Below are 21235 nucleotides of genomic sequence, written 5' to 3' on the forward strand. Positions count from 1 at the left end.
GTCTATTACTGCAATGTTTGATCTTTCACTAATAAGAAATTAATTTACTACAAATCTTTTTATTAAAGATACAATTTAGGCAGTCGTCTAAATTGTACCTGTGGGTTTTCTAAATCGTATTACCTTTGTAAGCAAGCATCGCCTTCGAATATATGAGTTAAAATAATTAAAAATATAAGGCATCATCAACTTACTACCAAAACTTATTTTATCATTAAATGTTGCTTATATCAAGTAAAAATGTAAAATATTAATAAAATGTGATTTAGGCAACTGGTGCGCATTCGACAATTTTTTCCTCTTACAGTTGCGTTATGAGAGATTTGACTAAGATAATGAATTATCACTTGGCCTGAAAATGATACGGAAACATTAAGACGTATCTCGATTAAAAGCTTTATCCGAAGATGCATCCAGTCGATACAAACTCGACCTCGACGGAAAGAAAACAGAGCGTAGGAAGTATCGACGTTAACGCGAGTAAATTAACGTTGACGTGAAAATATCTTCGGTTTCTCGAGAGCGGAAGAGCCGTCGCGTCGGGGGGGATGGGATTCGAAGGGATACGACGTCAGCGATTTAAGGAAAGTCAAAATCGTTTTACGGGCCAATCGGTTTCCATGCGGAATACGGGATTATACGACGCTATTTACGTGAGTGGAGATAAACGATCGCGGAATAGAAGGAGGCGGATGGTTATTGGTCCCGATCCATATCGGACGACGTATAACGCTCCTCCGCCCTGCATACCACCTTCCCACCGTTGGTGGTTAGGTACCTCCCGCGAATTTTTTTCACCGCGTCGGTCGCGCGCGGTTTTACGAGCGACGCGTTCTTCGGCGAGGTAATCTAATTGACGCATAAATTAGAGGGCCCGGCAACGCTCGAATCGACTGACACTTACGATCGGGTGCCGTGCAGCGTGCGGCTTTCGCATCTATTCTACCGGTGCTATCCAATTCTACTACGCATCCGCGGTGTACGCACAACTCGCCACTCGCGCCACGCAATTCAGTGCGTTATCCGAGAGCGCGTTGTCTCGCTCGTTGAATCATTTCCATTTAAAATAAGACGGCGCAATAATAAACTTTCGATCCGCTTCCCGCACGGAAAACTTGCCGCGCTACCTCAGCTGCTTAGTGACCCGTTTCAGTTAAAGTAAAATGACGTGACGGGGGAAAGAGATATAAACTTTCGATTTATTTTACTCGTAGACGGGAAACTTGCTGCAACGCTTCATCTCAGTTATTCAACGATGAGTTACCCGGTGGCGGGCAGATTAAAAACCATTATACATTAATCTGCATAAAGATAAAAACGTGGGAATAGCTTGATTGATGAAACGCGCGCGCGCACGCCCGACATACATTTTCTCAAACAATGTGATAAATTATATTAAATATTTTGCGGTTCCGATCCGTTTATGTACTTTGCATTTGCCTTTACATTAACTTGCGTGCGACGGAGGTTTGACGTGTGCCAACGCCCACTGACGCATCCCATCGAATTCGCTATAAATCACTTCATTTACCCATAAATCATTTTGCTCCTACAAAATGAATTTGCACGTACAATAAATAATTTGTTAATTCACAAGTCAATCCAATTGATTTGGATTGATGAGCCGAACAAAAATTTAGCGTCCCGCTCACCGCGCGTGCACGCGGCGGGCGCGGCCTGATTTTCCCGCCGCGCTCGCGCGAGCAAATTCGACGGCCGGCGCGATAAACGAGGAATAAACCATCGGGCGTACCGTACACCCTCCATTCGCGTTTCGCCGTTCTATTTTCTGTCGTAATAAAGATCGATATCCGCGCGCGATTTATTGGTCTCCGATGGCCCCCGGCCTGGCCTGGCGATCGCGCGATGGACGACACGAGCGTCATTTCGAGAGGATCTATGGCCCGCTCTCTACAGGACGATACTGACTCGTCCTATTAGCGATAACGACGACGACCGTACTGAAAATGCGTTACCCCGTGCGAACTCTCCAAGATATGTTTTTTTTTATATAGAAGAAGGTCCTGTCATGCCTCGCGCCACCTCGCGCTGCATGACAGGAGCCTTTGTAACCGGCGCGGCGTTAGTAGTTCGATTTGACAAACGTGATCCCTAACAATCATTGCTCTTCGAAGGACGAAAAAATTCAATCTTGAAATAAGGCATGTAGTAGTACCGGTAATAATTTAGCAATATTTAGAAAATAGAAAGGACATTAGGTAAAATGGGTCAATTTTAATATTCGGAGTAGCAAAAAAAATAATTTTTCTTTTTTCTTTCAGTTTTTGAGCATTTGAATCTGATTCTGATCTTAACAAAATTTTAATTTATCAGGAAAGTATTGAAATCAACACATGAGGTTATTAAACTTAGTAGCATCGTAAATTATCGTTGTTGAGCTTTACATATTAAATCGTGTTTTCGTACTAATAAAACATGATAATGCTCTCATATAGTTCATCATGTTTTACCGAATAAAACAATCAAAAAACTATCAATCTAAAAACAAAGACATTATCGGTGATAACTATTTTAAATCTTGATCAGGGCAATTGAAAGCATTATTGTTCATTACATCTTTCAATGACCCTCTCCCAGAGTATTCTATTGTGTAGTATTTTTCCTACTAAAAATGATAAAATTCATTAAAAAAATATTTTTAAACTCCAAGATCCGCTTTGAATAAGGCCTTCTTCACTTATTAATTTTCTTTGTTTATTTCGCTGTAGTTTTACATTTTCATCAACATACCGTTCTCCAAATAAGTTACTACACATATTTAATAACTTTATGTACCGATTTTAGTACTTTTCCAACAAATTAAAAATTTTTAGGTCAGAATCACATTCAGTAACTAAAAAATTACGAGAAAAACATACCGTTTTTATTCAACGCTCCAAAGGCCAAATTAGACGATTTTATCCATCCTTTGCTGTTTTTAAAGCGTAACAACGTAGTGCTTTTTGCGTCGTGAAAATTTGCATCGTTGCAACCTTGGCTCAGCGTTCAAAACAAACTGCTCTTTCGCACCTGTCCTCGTGTAAATTGACATTTTGTAACGACGTCCGTGCAGCCTGTCCGACAAAACGACGATGAATATTTCGCGCCGCGTCCGCGTCGGGAGATCGAGCGGAAAGTTACCGGCGTATCATTACGGCACGAGATCTCGCGGTTACAAGACGTAATGATCACGTGAGTCTGCCATTGAAAAATTAGCCATTGCGCAACGCGAATTGGCTCTTGATGCTGATGCGATATTGAGAAATTACGAATCTACATAGACATTATCCAATTGTTTGCCATTAGTAGAACACACAGAAAAACAATTTTTTTTTTTTACTGAAGCTATAGGCAGCAAACGTAGACGTTTATAAAAAAATTAATTCAAAGACGTTTATGAAAAAAAAATTGAATTCTAATTAACTTTAATTTTCCAATTACATAAAAGGAAAAACATGCCTTTTATATTTTCTCGTTGAATTACACTTCTGCTGGATATCATTGTTAGCTTTTAGAGATTATTGGAGCTTGAAATCGTCGAAAAGAGTCATCGCCGATATCGCCACGAATCGCTATGGCGATTTTTACGCGAAATCCGCAAAGTGTGGTTTAATATCCGCACGCCCCGATACCACCGTCACTCCTTTAGAACTTGTCTATTTCTGCGAGACGTCCAACGACGCGACAACGACGGTCATCTTTCGAGTGGTAGGATGCGGCAGGATGAAGCCTTTTATACTCGAGTCTGCCAACGCGAAAGACGGTAACTGAAATCCGATCGGGCTGACACACCTCGCCGGCTGCGGAATTCTTTTGAGCACGATCACGCATCAGGCACACTTTTCGCGACCATTATATCGCTGGTCGACGTCATTCGCTCGCTGCCCTTTGATGTTGTTCGCGAAATTTTAGCGAGAAGGAAAGAACTAGCGGGGAGAAAAAAATCTCCGTGCGGGAAAACGGTTGAAAAGTTTCCACAATCAACGTTGCGTAATCCGTCTCTCGCGAGCATATGCTCGCGAACATTTCGTGTGTATTTCTGCTCGTTACATTACGTATGTATAACGTACTTTAACTATTCTCGACCTCAAGGAACTCCTAACGGCGTACATTTGCGTCTTTCGACGCTCCCGCGTCTATATATCGTGCTCTATCCTCATTAAAGCCTCTTAGCTTACCGAGCTTCTCAAGATTTACTAAGTAATTAACTAATCATTGTTTTCAAAGGATTATTGCCAATTTCCAAGTATAACTCGACGCGGCCATCGCGCGGGCGCGCGTCGGGATTTCCGCTCCTAAATAATTCTTGGTTTTCACCGCAAGAAAACAGTCTCGCGAAAAATTCCGTGAGAGCCAGGGAGATGGGAATTCGGCGTCCCCATATATTATGCGAGCGATACTTTAGGAGTTCCGTGGCGAGATGATGGCGACGAGGTCGACATCCGCCGCCGCGAACTAGAATACGGAAGGCAGGGGCGGGTCACGCCCCGGCGTTAATTATTAATTATTCCGGTCGATTCGGTTCCCGGCTAGGAGAAACGAAGTTATCTTCTTACCCGGTCGGCGCCAACGACGCCGCCGCCGCCATCGCCGTCTACGTCTCCGTCTCCGTCTCCGTCTCCGTCTTCGTCGCCCTTCGTCGTCCCTCTCCGACGACGTCGCCGCTATCTTGTTCCTCTTAGTAGACGAAAAGTCTTTACTCACGTAACAACGTGGCCGTCGCGCGAGATTCGGTATGCAAAGCGGCAGACACGGCTTCATCCGTCTATTATGTATGTACGTTATCGCGACCCATTTCCGCCTGCCGCGAACGCGAGTCGACGGAACGGCGGTCGACACAGACGCCGGTATTTATTTAAAGAAAAATCTCAGTAGCGCTACTTTTCAATCGCAAAAGCTTGGAAAATGTAGATACGAGAACATTCGGGGAATCTGGGACGCGGTATCCTGTGATAAACTTTTCGTAAGAAGAAATATTTCACGGTTATCCGAAGCTCGCGGATCAGCACTTAACTTCAATCACTTGGCTTCCGTTTCTACGTATGATTTATTAATTTTACGAAAATTCGCGTATTCTTTTTTAGAATAGCGTGTAACAATGAAAGATGTAGTTGCAGCTTTTCGTTGCAGCGTCTCGTAGCAAAGATCCTCGTTGCTGACAAGAATAATTCGGTCTCTCGAGAACGCAATTTCTTTCGCAATTTCTTTCGCAAGTCCGTCGCCGCTCTCTCACTCTCTCGGGCCTGGTTGTAAAAAAGAAAATCCCGCGTGCTCAAGGGCCGAGGATGGGCGAAAAAGAAAAGAGACGAGGAAAAAATTTCAAGCATCGGCGAAGTGCATTGTCAGAATTCTAGCGAGTCGACGCGAGTATACCTCTCGCTCTCTCGGGGTACTTGCTCTGAAAGCGCGATTCACCGGACGAGACTATTCGCACAAAGGGGAAGTGTATTGTACACCGAGGAGTCTAAGCTTATCCTGTACGGGTAGGTGAGTTTGCCTCAGGGTTGCGAGAGAGAATGAGGATGAAAGTACATCCATGATGATAGGGACGAAGACAACCACCAAGACGATAGCCTTCCGGGCGAGATATACACAGACGAGAAACAAAAACCGGCGTTTCTCTCGCATCGCTGATCGTGAAACTGTAACGTGTCTCGAGACACGGTCGCGCGAGCTGGCTGGTCGTCTCCTCACTCTTGAGCTTAAAAGAAGCAACGCGAGTCGGAAAAGTCGGACTTGACGGGACGATCCTTGGAATCTTTCGATACATGAGCAAACGCGAAAAGAAGGAAAGCGCCGCGAAGAGAAGGAAGACGGAAAAGACGGACGCCATCCGCGGCAGAGAATATCCAGATACTTAAGATGCCGCCGAAGACGTGGCAGCATTCGCTCGCGAAGAGAGCGAGGAATTCATTTCGTGTACGCGGAAACAGCGAGACGCCGCCGCCGCCGCCGCCGTCGTCGTCGTCGCCGTCGGCTCCGCGCCGCGCCGCGCCGCGCCGCGCCGTTGCAAAAACACGCGATAAATTATCCCGGAATCGCTGCGTCGACGATACCATCCATGCAGCATAAGTGATAAATGGTTGCTTTCGAGTATCAACCCCCGACGAGCAACCCGGAATGTGAGAGCAGAGAATCGAGGCGGGAGAGGGAGAAAGAGAGACCCTGAGGAGAACTCCATCGGGAAATCTTTTCGTTGCCGCCGCGATAATCGTGGATACCGAAAGATGCGGATCTCAGCTATTATATCTCGATACGCAAACTAACGAGACAAAGGTGTGTGCCTTTGATGCGCGCGCGCGGTCGGGTTATCGGGATCGCTCGAGTATATACCGCTGCAGTGTAACGTCACCATTCACGTAAACGCGAGAAAGGAGAACAGGAAGAAGGGAGCAAAGGAGGAAACGAGCTCGACGAAGGTAAGGGAGCGTGTGCCTGCCTCCTTCCTTTAGCACCGCCGCCGTCGCGAACCGACACGAATGGTCTCTTTCACGCTCGTTCGACGGCATTAACGAGACATCGTTATTCCGTACGGCGAGGCGGTCGGGAATCGAGCCCGATATCGATTATCCGTCGATTCCCGGTACTGCGTGCTGCCCCCGGCGGACCCCGTCACCGCAACTTCCCCGCCGTCATCGACGTTGACGCCGACGGCGAGAGGGATCGAACGGACGGTACGCGCCGATCAATCGGTCGGTCTGTACTCGCGCGCGCCGCTTCGTTATTCCGCGCGGTTAAATGCCACGGGAGGCTTCCTTCCCTTTAATCGAGTCTCGCAGGATACCCCATGCAAACAGAGAAATATCTCGCGCCAAACTGTCGGAGATTGCAATGTGCGTAAAGCCGACGTGAGCGTGCGACTCGCGAAGAGTCATAGACGAGCTTTTTCTTATCAAACGATGTTTAAATTGGGAACGTTTCGAGACTCAACTTAGTCTTCATCAGCCTTATTACACGTTACATCCTTAAAAAGCTGGTCTACGACCTCTTTCTCTGTGATTACTCTATTTTTAAACAAACGAGCGTTGTTTTAATTGTTTCTTGACACGAGTAACTTTAGTTATCGTTCGATCAACCAATACTTTTTGTGTTCAAATCTTCGAATCAATTATCAACATTAAATCACATTTTATGTTATATGTATTTTACGTTAATTTCATAAATATATAAAATGTACATTATTTTAACAGTTGCTTAACAACAAGAAAGATGCTTAATATAACAGGAGAACACAATACTAAGTACTGTAAAAGATATGCAAAGAGAGATTACGGAATACAAACTCGCTCGTAAACTTTGATAGCACGCTCTTTAGTAAAAGACTAAATCGGACTACATTTTAATTAAAATAAGATTATTTGAGCAGTGCAGGTGCCACCAAACTGTCAGTGATTATTAGATCTTGGAAAACAATGCGACTAGAAAAATATAATAAAAAAAAGATAATCTGTCTAAGATCATTAAAATACTGGAATCTAATTTTGGAGAGTCAAGAGAATATAAATTCTTAACGCTTTGATTAGCAATGCAAATCTTATAAAGAAGAAAAAAGATATTTGCGATACGTATTCACACAATTTTTATTCTCTCTTCATTTCATAATCCTTAACAAATTCATAGTCTTATAAATTCATTAAGGAGTGCGCTGGTTTAAAGAGAAATTTAATTTATCGACTTGCAATTAAAAATAGTGCGAGAAATAGGAGAAAGCAAGCAAAATGTTGGTAGAAAATCTGTAATGTAGCTGCTTCAGAGAAATTTTCGTCTCGTTGCAATAAATAATTTGCAAAATTCTTAGATTCTTTTAAAAAGTCAAATGTCGGTCGGACGCGACGGGGCGCTTCGAACATTTTGCAAGAATTTCACCGAGATTTAAAGGGCCGTGTGTAGCGCAGTGCCTCCTTCCTAATGCCCTCCAGCTGGCCCTTTAAACTTTAAAGGCTCTCAAGAGACGGCAGTTCCGGCCTGTGCCGAGAAGAGCAAACGTTCTTTGTCGCAGTATGCAATACGTAACCGGCGCTACCTTCGACCCGTCACAAGTCCTCGCTCGGAAATTTCGGGACAAATATTATCTTACGTCCTTTAGGGGAAAAGGAATCGAGACCCGGGGAGACTTTTGCAAAATTAAGAGTAATATGTACCCGACGACGAACAAACGTGGCAAATAGCAAGATTCGATATAGGAGCGACCACTCGGTTTGATTAAAATTTTCACAAGTCCTTTCCCGTTTACTGATTACGAGTCTTCGAAATACTTTACTCCCTCGTTCGTTAAATACGAAAAGAACATAACAAGAGAAAGAGGCGTGCGTTGATTATTCAATGTGAGTTCCTTAAAAACGTAACGATAGAAAAAAATTTAATTCAATCATTAAAATGTTTTGATCGTTAGAGACAAATATCGCGAATTGTAATATCGCTGTAGCAATTTTGTAATCAATGTACATTAAACATAAATTAATTCTAAAATTAATGTAAAAAATGTGACATTAAATACAAACAAGTGTTACATTTTGACACACAAAACGAAAAGTGCAAATGAGTCTGAAAAATTAAGGGATTTAAAATATGAAAGTCCATAAATATATCTAACAATCTTCTTCATATAATTAGTCGATGAATATGATTTACCTCTGATACGATGTACAAAATGACAAAATCAATAAATTAATCTATTGCATTTGATTGCTTTGACTCAACATAATTTCTTCTCGTTATGTTTTAATGTTTAAAGAGTTTCAATAAAATATGATTATATATGAAATATATATTATAATAAAAGATAATTATATATTTAGAAAAATAAGCAAAGAGGCCACCGCTCGTTGATGCATCTGTGTCCGGTGTTTCAATTTGCAAGCCAGTGGATCGAAAGAAGCCCACAGCGCGATGCGATGAATCGGCTCTGGCGATCGCGCCGTTTCCCAACTCACGAACACGAAAGCCGTTCCTGCGGGAGCACTCGGGAACGGAAACGGTTTCCGCTGTCCTTCCCTCCTCTACCCCGAACGCTTTTATCCCCTGCGATTCGATTTCTGTCTCGCCCTTCGCGCCTGCGAAATCCAATTTGCTCGTCGTAAGCTGACCTGCGCGCGCGCGCCATCGCAACGAATCCAGAGTGGATTTTCACAGTTTTCTAAATTCAAGGAAATGATCCCGCCGATTCTATCCCCGGCGTCGGAAACCGCTCTACCCTCGCCTCATCTCTTCCACGTCCCATCCCGAGCGCGAACTAATCTCCGTCTCTCTCCAGCGCGCGCTCGATGATCGAATTTTCAGGGAAAGCTCAAAAATTGCCACGGACAAATCGGAAACTACGCGCGTGCCCCTAAACTCGTTAGTCCGGCAAAAGCGCCACTTGGAATTGAACATTTCCCCGAAGTGATTTAGAAAAGCTGATATTCTTGCCAGAAGTCTATAATGGCATAACATTAGATGAATAATAAAATTGCAATTATTTTTATTTGACTGTGCAATGAATAAGCCACGTTCTATGTCAACGGATTGAAAAAGTTCCTATGCCATTTTTATTCCTCGCGTTAATAATAAAGAACGAAAAGAAATACATATAAAATAAGAAAAAAATAAGACTGACTGTTAAAATTCCGACAGCAATTTACGAAGCGTAAATAATCCTATTCTACGGTCGAGGATTACTCGCGAAAAGAGCATCTCGCGATTCACCAATAAAACCGTCATGTCAGGTCTATCGGCATTAAAGAGTGATTAAATTCCTTTTTCCTATCGTGGCTGCAGTGAGCTTCGTGCATTTGATACTAACTTGTAGATAGCTCAATTCGCGGCAGGATGCACGACTTAACGGAAACGCAAGCCGCCACGCTTATCGAACAAGGTTATCGCGGTGGTATCGCTGCCACCAGCCCTGACCCGCTCTACGTGCCAAGAAGCATTGCGGCCAGCCAGCCGGTAAGGAGACGCTCGTGCGCGTAATAGAGTTCTCGGTAGCGAGTAAGTCTAACGGATTCGCAAATAAATAAACGCAGGAGAATATACGGGACCGGAAGTGTAATAGAGAAAATCGTGCCGGGTGCATGCTCTCTCTCTCTCTCTCGTTCAATGAACAGAAGATACGGTCGAGAGAATGTACATGATAGCGCGCATCTGAAATAAAGCGAGATGTAGAAATGGAGACCGATGTATCGCGCGGCAAGACTCCTCTCTCTTCCCCACCCCCGACTAATCTCCTCTCTAGTCTCGCAACAAAAACTTCTTCGTAAAGCTCCGCTGCGTAAAATCCACCGAGTTAATACCTCCATTTTCCTAACGCAACACGCTTCTGTATCTTCATTTTCTTAATGCAGCACCGTTAATCTTCTTCTGCGAAAGCTGCATCGCGTAAGAATATTACGTATGCATAAACGCATGTTCTTATTCGGCCATTTGCGATTTGCATGCGCGGCTCTTCGGCGTCCGTTGCAAAAGGCCCTCGCGCGCAGTATCCAGTGTCGAGTTGACCCGTGAGATTCTATCGGCGATGATCCTCCCGGGTGTTCCGTTAAGCGACCTTGCACAAAGGAGATGATTTTCGATTCTCGCACATGTGAAATTTCATTATCTTCCAAGGGGAATCGGAGGCCCGGGGCCTAAGCCTGTTGTTGGCTTTTACGCACATGTCACACGCGCGGTTGTTCTTTCGGGTCCCGTGTCTCTAACGTCTTTATCGGGCGACAATATCCTGACATCGAGATCGCGTTACTGGTTCTTTATTAGCATATCAAAGCCGCTTCTCGCGGTAATGGGCACGCCTCTCGGGGGTAGACATACGTGTTAATCCTTTAACTCGATAGGACGAGTCAACTCGCTCGCCGTTAGAGGACTTGACGTCGAGTTGGTCAATGTAATTCTGACATTGCTACGAATTCTGATATCCAACTAGTTTCTCGACCTGTTGTAACCGCATCGTTACTACCGAATGATTTCGTAATATACATGTTAAATAGATATCACTCGACCTTTTCATAATTTTCTATATCGATTACAAAGACAATATAGCTGCTTCGATAAAAATTCTAAATTATTACAAAAGTAACTGACGCGTAACATTCGATCGTCGCCTCGCTCTCTGTTACATTACGAATGTTACATATCTCTTAAGCACCGGAATTGATTTCATTTCCGCAGGCGTTGGCTGATAAAAAAAAAAAATAAAATAAAAAAAAACAAGGCCTCATATTTTTCGCGACCGAATGCGAGTTGTGACGAAGGCACACTATCAAAGAGGGTGTGTATTCGAGACACGAGACACGTCGGTTCATTCACCAAAAATTGGCACTCGTCCAATCAGCTGACAGGCCTCTCGTTTCCTCGTATAAAGCGAGGACGTGCGCGCGCCCGCAAAGTCGTCTATTTTCGGGCTCGGTGGTTTTCTCTCTCTCTCTACGTTACGAAATCCCTCCGTGACCATCTGCTTTCGTACGGCGTTTCTCAGAGACACAGCGTTAACGGAATAATCGTTAAAATAATTTTTCCGACCAGCAGAAACGTTCGGCTTTCCACCAGGCAGTAGTAAGGCGACATATTTAAATCCTCGTGACACATTAAAATGTTTTCAGGTCCTAAACATATACGATAGAAAGAAAGATTCTCAACGTATTTTTTTTTCCTTTTTTCTTCGAAGAAAAATTATTCTGTTTGAATGCAAAAATGTTCTGCTGTAATGTTCGCTGAGAAAATTATTCAACGACCTCCCGATGAGTAGTGCTATGTATAAGAGCGACTCGTGTAAAATTCAAATGTTTTTTTTTTTGTTAATAAGCAGTGACTCGAGTTTCAAAGGGTTTAAATTTATGCATTGAAATGCCTAGCTTAGCTACATCAGACTTCCTGTTTTAACAACGTTAGACGGCACGTTAAATATTAACACGCGAGGAGGCGCGCAATGATACGTTAGTGACCGACGTGGTACAACAGATGCATCATGATGCATTTTATATGGAAAAGTGCCGGGCAAGTAGATAAAAACAAAGTTATGCTTGATCGCGGCCTATAGACCATTTTCTACCACATAAGAGCGCGATATTAATAAATTCCCGTTAAAAAAAGAAACACGATTGTTAAATTCGCCACGTCACTCACAAAGGTTAATCGATAACTCGCGTTTTATAAACGTAGGGAAAAAAAAAGTTTCGACGCGAACTGCACCGTTTAACTCTCCAGAGAAGTTGGCGTTAGCGCTACAACGAAGGGCAGGATGGACGGGAATAGCAAGTTCATCGTAAAGTCCGATCGACAATTTCCGAGATGTCACCGTGCGCGCGCGCTCTCTCTCTCTCTCTCTCGAACCCTCTATCTCTTTCCTCTCTTTCTCGCGACTGCATCAAAATTATCGCGGTATATCGACCGCCAGACGTTAGCAACACCAGCCAAAATTATCCGAAATAAAGTATCGTACCATCGCGCGAGTTGTTGCGCGAGGGAGATCGTTGAACTCGTCGGTCGCGAAATCAGATCGCTCTCGCGATAATTCTTATCCGCGAGTCACAAGATGCGAGTTTACCGCTCGGCAACCGCCCGGCATTAAATCCTGTCTATTGAAAGCGGCGACGGATACGTAAATACGAGTGTCTTCGATGAGGGAGGGAGAGAAGGAGGACGAGGGTGGCGAGATTTAAAGGGGGTGGAACGCGAAGAGGATGTCGAAGATACGCTGGGCATGCGCATCGCCGCCCAGCAACCGGCAAATCAAATATTAACATCGGCTTTATACCGTTGCCGTCGATGGTACCATTGGTGCAGCGGAATGCATTAACTTGTGCGCTCACGTCGCGAAAGCCGCGTTGCTGCGAGTTGACATATATACGCACCATAAACATTTGCAATTTTAATCCCCGCGTTACCAAAGAATTAAGAAAATTATCCTAGATCGATTTCACCGTACTGCCTTAGCCATAAATGATTTTTTACTGTACATACACGAGGGTAATGTATAAAAAACTGTATGTAGGATAGATAATTCATTCGACTGTTCAGATGTGTTCAAAGTGGGATGTAATAAAACGATTCCGTTCAATATCCACTTTTCATAACAATAAATTATTTTTTTAAACTCTCAATTAACTACTTAAATACTCTGGATTATTAAATTCCTCGCGAAAAATTTTACGCTCGAGAACCGTGTCACGTCGAGCGTACGATCGATAAGAAAAATATTATATAATCTGTTCACACTTTGTCTACGCGTAATAACTTGTTATTTATCGGAAGAGCGATCTCCGATCGTCGATCTCCATCGACGACAACCTGGTGGTGATTCGTTGAGTCCTCCAAAAGTTTCGTGCCGACGAAAATCCGGCGGAAGACAATCGTCGCGCACGCTCACCGGAATAAGATGAAGCGCGTCGACGAAAACAGACTGACAGACTGTTGGGAAAACTTTTGAACTAATGGCGGTTCTCTCGTTCTTCTCCGGATAGTTAAAGCCCGTCGCGCGCGCTCGCACGTATTTCCCTTCACTCATCGGCTCCGGTTTTCGTGTCGAGTAAAACGTTACATTGCTGATTAGGCTCTGGTTCAACGGTTCGGTCACTCTCTCTCTCTCTCTACGATCTTTTTTGTTAACACTTGTTTATCGCGATAATAACTCCTAATTCCAACATTAAATAATTTCTTTCCGTTGGTACAAGCGGTTTTATTGAAACGCCATATTGAACGTGATTTATAGCCGTCCCATACGCCTTTCAGATACCATGTAAACGTTAATAGACTATCGAAACGTTCAAATAGCTTCGGAAATATCGTATCGGGATACCACAAGTTTCGGTTTTTGTTCGGCGTTTATTTACGATATTTTCGAGGGTGGCGAGTTTTATGCGAAATTAAAAATAGTACATGGAAATTCGGCGGTAATCGATTCGGCAGCGTTATATCGCTCGAAGCATTTCGCTTTTACGTGCCCCGAACGCCAGCCCGTCAAAGTCGTAAATTTTTAAATGACGACCGGTTTTGGAAACATCTCTATTCCCTATATCTCGACGTTTCTTTCACCTGCAGGGCGAGCGAATTGCACGGCGTTATTCGCGACGTACCAATTTCGTTTTTATCATTCGACCTTATGCCGTTAAATGATCCATCGTATATACGTCACACACCTTAACGACACAATCCCGATTCTCGCAGCGTGATCGAACGCTGACGTATTTACTGAACATGAGAGGAAAGAAAAATTATAAAAATAATTTCAACGTACTCACCAGAGGCCGTTTTGGTAGCGTCGCGATCGCCTGAAACAGAAAGAGAACATTTTATAGCGAACGTCGTTTGTCAACGGCCGCCACGGCGCGCGGCGAAAAGTTCCAACTATTTTGGACGTAATAGAAAGAGATTAGTATAAAAGAAAAAAAAAAAGAAAAAAAAATCTTCCGGAAAACGAGCGCAAAATTCCAATGAGAAGGCTAGACTCTAGGTGAAGTGCAGCGTGGCACGGCACGCCGCGCCGCGCCAAGCTAAAATCCACCACACATATTATGTGAAAGTACAGTAATTTAACAGCGTACGGAGAATTCCTGGAAACAATTTGCGAGGCAAAGCCGGTAGCCGCTCATAAAATACAGCGAGAAAATACCACGAATTAGCGGGGGGAATTTACAACAAAGCGCAGAAATTATTGGAAAGCGTCGTGCCTCCTCCGGTCTTTCTCGCTCCTTTCGTCTTGTACTTTCTCTGGCTCGCCGCGCGTGTATGCGCTCTCACGTGCACACGACGACGAACCACGCATGCACTAGTCGTAAACGCTCGAGAGTAGCTGCGTTATTCGGGCACTTCGAATAAATTTGCATACGAAATTTCCATTTCGAGGCATTCGCAGGTGCTTTATCTTTCAATTAATTTAATTTAATTTGTATTTATGATTATTTCAATTAAAGGTATTACTTCTTATGTAACTTTCACCGAGATAATTTCTTGGTAAATTTAATTTACATATACTACATTCAGAAAAATAATTTTCTTATGTCAACAAGACCTATATCGAGTGCGTTTTGATGAAACTAAACAAAATGTTTCATTATAGAACTCGAGATTTTATAATCAGAACGTTTGATAGACTTTATACTGAAGGAACGATTCAGTTGAAAATACAGATATGAAAATAATTATGTTGGATTGATAAAGTTACTAAATTTGGTAATAGTTACCAAATCTTCTTTTCAATGCAATACAATTATTTTAATGATCCAACATAATTATTTTCATATCTGTATTTTCAACAAAATCGTTCTTTCCGTTTCTGTCAATGTACTATAATCTGATAATTCCTACAAGATTTCTTAATTTTGAACAGATAGTTGAATCTACTAAATTTAAAAATAATGCAACAAGATTCTTTTTTCAGACAAATCTTGCGCATTAAAATATTCTTTTTTAAAAAAAGCAGCCGTACACAGTTTAATTTAACAAAGCGGAGTAACGTCGTCGTTTTGTAATCTGTCGCTGTAAACAAATCCCAAGTTGCTAAAAACGTGCAAGCTATTGAAGACACCGTTATATCGTGCGCTTCTGACGACGGAAGACGAGGAAGAACGGAAAAAATCCCTTGCGTGATCATAAAGGCGCCAAAGAGCCGGGAGCGACACTTAAAATTTACAAACGATACGAAACCGACTCGAGTTCGCGAATGCATCCGCGAAGGTGGATTTTATGCGACGTCCCAAAAGCGTCACCTCTTTCGCTTTTCCGTCTGGCGAAACGACTGGCTTTAAACGGCAGTTCTTTCCCCGTTCCACGGCAAACAATAATGGAAATCGTCTGTATCATCTACAATCTATAGAGACGTTCCGAGGTACGTTTCGGTCGATTTAAAATCCTAGTTTAAAGCAGCTGGCTCAACTTTTACAAATTAAGTGTAATAATCATTAAATCGTAATTATCGTTTTTAAAAATAAATTCTTACATTTAAAATTATAATAAATAATAAAGCGACGCTATTAACAAAGAAAAACCATTTTTAAAAATTTATATCGTTCTTTAATATTCAATCGATCGATTTCAGTTGACACAGTTTTCTTTTATTTGTTTTTTAAATTCACCGAGTATTCTTTATTAGGCGTAACTCATAATTCATGCTACGGTAGGTTTTGCCATAATTCCCATATTTCTCCATCTGGATTCACATTTATCTTACCTCGGAAAAAGTTTGCAGCGATATAAACTCGGACGTCGAAACGTTACGGATCGACCATGGGCGCGAATCAATGATGCATTTATATTTATTTATGCGATTTTCCATTTTCCATGTGACACGTATGTCCGAAACCGTGACATTTGGTCGCGAGATCGTCGCATATGCACGCTGCCTCGCGGAATATTAAATGCAGCCGGAGCGCTGGATTGTTTATTTATTCAAGCTGCGCGCAAACACACATACACACACGCACACACACACACACACACGCGTGCGCGCAAACGTATCTCCGCATTCGTTCGCACCTCCACCAGCGAGGTAAAGCCAGCCAGGCCACCTATTAAGACAGATGGCATGGAGATTATTTACGAGGGTGCGCACCTGAGCTCGCGCATTTTCAATTTCGGGCGTCGTTGCTACGATCGAACACACAAAATGCATCGGAATTACACCGGGCGAATTCGATTCATTCGGAGCGAATTATCGAATTTCGCAAGCGCGAGACTTGGAAAAACTCTCATTTCGTCGCCTTTCTTTTTTTTTATCGGCGACAGTAAATTCGGATACGACGTACGGAAAATGTTTATCTCAACAACGCGCGTATCAAATCATACAGATACGCGATACATAGAACGCCGTAAATGCGACGAGGGGGTTTCGTAAATAAAATTTACCTCCGTAAAATACGATATCGGATTATGACTTCACCTCTGTTCAATACGAGAAGGGAAATATACATCAAAGGATAATAATAATTTTTCCATCTTTTGCCGGCGCCGCGACTCTTTTCGATCTAGCTACATAGGAATTTATTAGCTTGCCGGCGGCGTGTCGCTAAATCGTGAGTTATCGTTGTTATCTCTATCGATGATGGACGACGACGACGACGACGACGACGACGACTACGACGACGACGACGACGACGACGACGACGACGACGACGACGACGACAACTACGACGACGACGATGACGACGACGACGACGATGACGACGACGACGACGACGACGACACGAGAATTGGGACAACGACCTCGCGCGCGCTCGAAACAAAGAGCGAGCGTGACTACGGCACTGATGCCCCGACAGCCTGTGTGCTTTTACGCATGGCGCAAAGGTTCTCCCGACCTCACGAACGTGACGCGTGTATATGCACTCTCTACTTGGTTCTCTCCGTTCTTAAACGGCGAAACACGTCGAAGTCGATGCGAGCGGACTGCACGGGCGAGCGCGGACACGGAGGGCGGCTGGCACCGGCAATTCCGCCAATATAGCCCCGCTTCTAAGTAGTAACGTCGTCGAGCGACTCGACGTCAGTACTACGCGTTTAGCGTCATGTCAGTTAGCCGGTATCATTTACGGTGAAACGGTGTAATTACGCATACAGGGATCCACCGTACTTTGCGCGACACTGTAATTTCGTCCCTATAATTTATGCGGCATCGTAATTTCAACGCGAGTCCGCGAGTGCGCGGAACGCATCGCCGAATATGCGCGAGGGATGAATTATTACGCGTGCATCGACGACAGCCAGCACATGTGACGCATTCGCGTGATGTCACACGGGGGAAAAAAAATATACAAATTCCCGTCTTTTGAGCGACGGCCGCGTATTATTTTCGCCGTACGTTGCGCGGATTAAACAGCCAGCCGCGGATTGAAACGACGACGAAAGTTCGAACGAAGAGGGAGGACCGTCGTTGCGTCGCGCGCAACGCCTCGGCTTTTCTGGCACGAAACGAAAGGACGGCGATTAACGGTTCTCCGGTGCATTGTGTCGCCCTCGGTGCCGATCCTCGCACGGCCTGCGGGAGGGAAGCAGCGGAAGGCATTAAATTTTCAGCGCGGTCGTACTCGCAGCCAGGAAATATGCTTTAAATGGCGATAACTATAAATAAGGGGACGTGCGTTAATTCTTTAGGAAGCCATAGCTCTCGTGCTTCGCGGACGCGGAATCTCCCTCTTCGCCGTACAAGTCGCCCCACAATTTCGTTTTCCAATCTACTTCACTCCATTAGATTAAATAGAGATATGGCTGCCTATGTGTGCCAGCGACGCGAGATACAACGCGGCGCAATTATTTTTTTCCCCCCCTTCCCTCTTTCCCAGGGAAGTATTATACCGAGTCTGACAAAAAATAGCGGTCAGGAACATTCCGACTATTATTTATCTGTAATAGCTTTCTGCGAAACGAAAATTCGAACAATAAACAAACGCACGAGTCTCTTTTTTTTTACTGGCTAAAAAACCTCTTTTCGCGATGTACGCATTGATGTATCGTAAATAAAGGGGAAGATATAACGCGTGCGATGTTTGTGATCATCAATTCGGTTAACAGCTCGGTTTTAATGCATTGTCGATCCTGCATCTCACGGCATTAAATATGGCCTGTTTTAAAGATTGAGTACGTTAGCTTCGCCTCTATCTAATCCTCTTTGGCTTACTCTTCGTGACGAGAAAAACGAGCGCGCGAAGATCTCGCACGTTCGACGATAAGTGCACCGTCAAATGCACTCTGACACCACGTTCGTCGGTGCCCCCCTTCGCGAATTCGATTGATTTATTGGCGAAAGAGCCGAGCAAACAGGCGCCTTCTTAGCTCAAGATACGTGCGACTTTTTCGCTACGGTGATAATTAATTGCGCTTGCAATCCTGTTGCACCTTTATTTGTCCACGTGGAAAGTTTTAAACGGCGCGAGTTTTCTTCATCGAGAGTGCGACATTGCAACGGCAGAATTCACGTAAACTTTCGCATTTCTTTTGCGGAATTCTACTTTCGTCTTACTTACGAAAGACTCGAAGAGATTGACGATTCATTTCCGCAGTCACGTACGAAGTGACGTAATTGCTTCTCTTTAAATATAAGATTATTTTTCTAACTAAATTAAAGTGTAAGATTCGCAAAAATCATTATACCAAAAAAAAGATTCCTGCAATATTCCTGCATTTCTTACAGCAAATCTTAAAACATTACAATTATTAACTTGCTGTACTTATAACTTGTTGGATGTCGCGTGTATAGCTTAAACATTTTTTGGGGGCTAAAAATGATGTCCTATTTCTTCTGAAAAATTTTAAGAACGATATTACTTATTGAAAAAGAAGCTCCTAAAGAATTTAACTATCTAATCTTAGTCAGATATTCTTGAAATAGGTACATAGACGATGCTCACAAGAGAAAGAAATTGTTACATAAATAAAAATGTTATTTAAAAATAAAAATGTTACATAAATGAAAATATTATTCAAGAAATTAAATCACCTAAATATATTCCTTCATTGTAAATTCGCAAATATATTCATTGAAGTACGCAATTTGTTAAAAAAAATATTGGAGAGCGCGTGCAAATGAAAGGAAAAATTCAGGAAGTTTTAAATGCGCGATGATAAAAGTTCGGGGTTTCGCTTCTCTGCAAACTGCAAACGTTGTTTGTTCGAGTACGAGCGAAGGCAAGGAACAACAGGCGGTGAAACTGCACGACGTGACTCCTTATTCCGTCGCTTCCGCCCTAAACCATCGCCCGTTGTTTCTGTTTTCTTCCGTATAAACTCGGTATTTATGCGACACAAATAAAGGACAAAGGAAAGTATTCCGGGAAATAGCGCTTCCCTGCATGCACGAGTTCGTACGTACTGCTGGGATTACCTCGCAAACGTGACTTAACATTACAACGAAGAATGACTGAAGAGCCACTTTTGTAAAGATGACCAGTGGACAATGCGCTTTTACCGCGAACCATTGTGATACAAGCTTGTGAATCACTATCTTAGATATCAATTGATCCTAAAAGCTGCGACGCAAAATGGTACAATTAGATAATTGTCATCGCGACGCGCCATTAGGAGCGTATTGAAAAACAGTTTAGAAAAGCCGACGCGCCATTTATCTTGTCGCCTTTGGGACGCGCCATTCCGCTAGATAATCGAGGTGATAAATTTCACCGGGACACGCTGTATACATCCCACGTGTGCATGAAGCCTGCCGCATATCGTTCGGAAAACAATCAATCTACCCCAGAGCTTACCAGACGGCTTCGTGGACCACAGTCGCGATTTTGCCTGCCGAAAGCCAGACAACTGTCCAGGGTGATTGCGATCGCGACTCGACGACCCCCCCCCTCCTTTCAACTCTTTCCTCCATATTTATTATTCTTTACCGTATTTATATTCCGAAAACACCAAGCACATATAAGACTCTCGTCTTTTACACCATAGTCATAAAAGTCTTACAACTGATTCCGCTCACGTAAATTTTTACTCAAGCTTGATGTTTCGATTAGTTCTAGAACGAATGATTAATTCACAAAAAACTCAACAAGCTGCAAGAAAGAAAAAAATTTAATACAAAATATACTTTCGTATATTAATTATGTAAGCGAATTAAAAATTTAATTGTTAATTTACTTTATGTGTGACAGGACGAGTTACGCCCTAACTCTTTTACTTAATATTTTATGTATAATATATAGAAAAGTAAGTCACCTTTATTCTATAAAAATAATTATTTACCTAAATATATTAAACGAAAAATTTGTCTACAGCTGATAATTTTAATTCTCCTATGCCCAACGTATTTTCGTGTCCGGACCCAGAAGTTTGACAAGCTGCTATAGTCACGTAAATTGAAAGGGCGAGCCGGAATGACGACGGTGTCGAATTTTATGACTGCGCCGAGGTAGAAGTGCGAAAACTCGTGGAAATCGGACGCTCTTTATTTCCCAGACAACGGTTGGTAGGAGCGCGACATTGATCCCGCAGCTGCACGTCCGCGCTCCGAGCACACGGAGGCCTCGTTTTTCAATATCTTTGCGTAACCCTTTTGACGTGAAATAGAAAGCGCCCATTGACTCGGACCAATCGCCCGTAACGTAAACACCGATAATGATCGAAACGTTTCGGCTCATGCATCGGACCAAACCCAGATGAATGAGTGCACGTTTCTCCCTCCTATCCTGGACGTCATCGCTTTTCGAGACCCTTTTCGTTCCTTGCACGAATAATGAATAATTCAAAAGACCAAGTCATCGATATCGCTACGATGGTGATCCAATGTTAATGATTGATAATGTACAATGACAAAGGAGATAAGTGGAAAACG

At 43.2% G+C, this 21235-nt stretch overlaps 1 protein-coding gene and 1 long non-coding RNA gene across 8 annotated transcripts in view; both read right to left on the minus strand.

The window, feature by feature from the left end:
• The window catches only part of LOC120359684, a 32122-nt gene extending 17918 nt beyond the window's left edge, over positions 1-14204 (minus strand). Inside the window, exon 1 of the long non-coding RNA XR_005576442.1 lies at positions 2880-14204. This is a non-coding gene — a long non-coding RNA (uncharacterized LOC120359684). The remainder of the gene's footprint in view (positions 1-2879) is intronic.
• LOC105197151 (growth factor receptor-bound protein 14) overlaps positions 1-21235 on the minus strand; it is a 273307-nt gene that overhangs the window by 101606 nt on the left and 150466 nt on the right. For all 7 annotated transcript variants that reach the window (XM_026135790.2, XM_039458098.1, XM_026135789.2 and 4 more), the window contains one exon: positions 14211-14240. In XM_026135790.2, coding sequence (XP_025991575.1) covers positions 14211-14240 — 30 coding nt within the window. The remainder of the gene's footprint in view (positions 1-14210; positions 14241-21235) is intronic.

This window comes from Solenopsis invicta, chromosome 15 (assembly GCF_016802725.1).
Source record: "Solenopsis invicta isolate M01_SB chromosome 15, UNIL_Sinv_3.0, whole genome shotgun sequence".
NCBI lineage: Eukaryota > Metazoa > Arthropoda > Insecta > Hymenoptera > Formicidae > Solenopsis > Solenopsis invicta.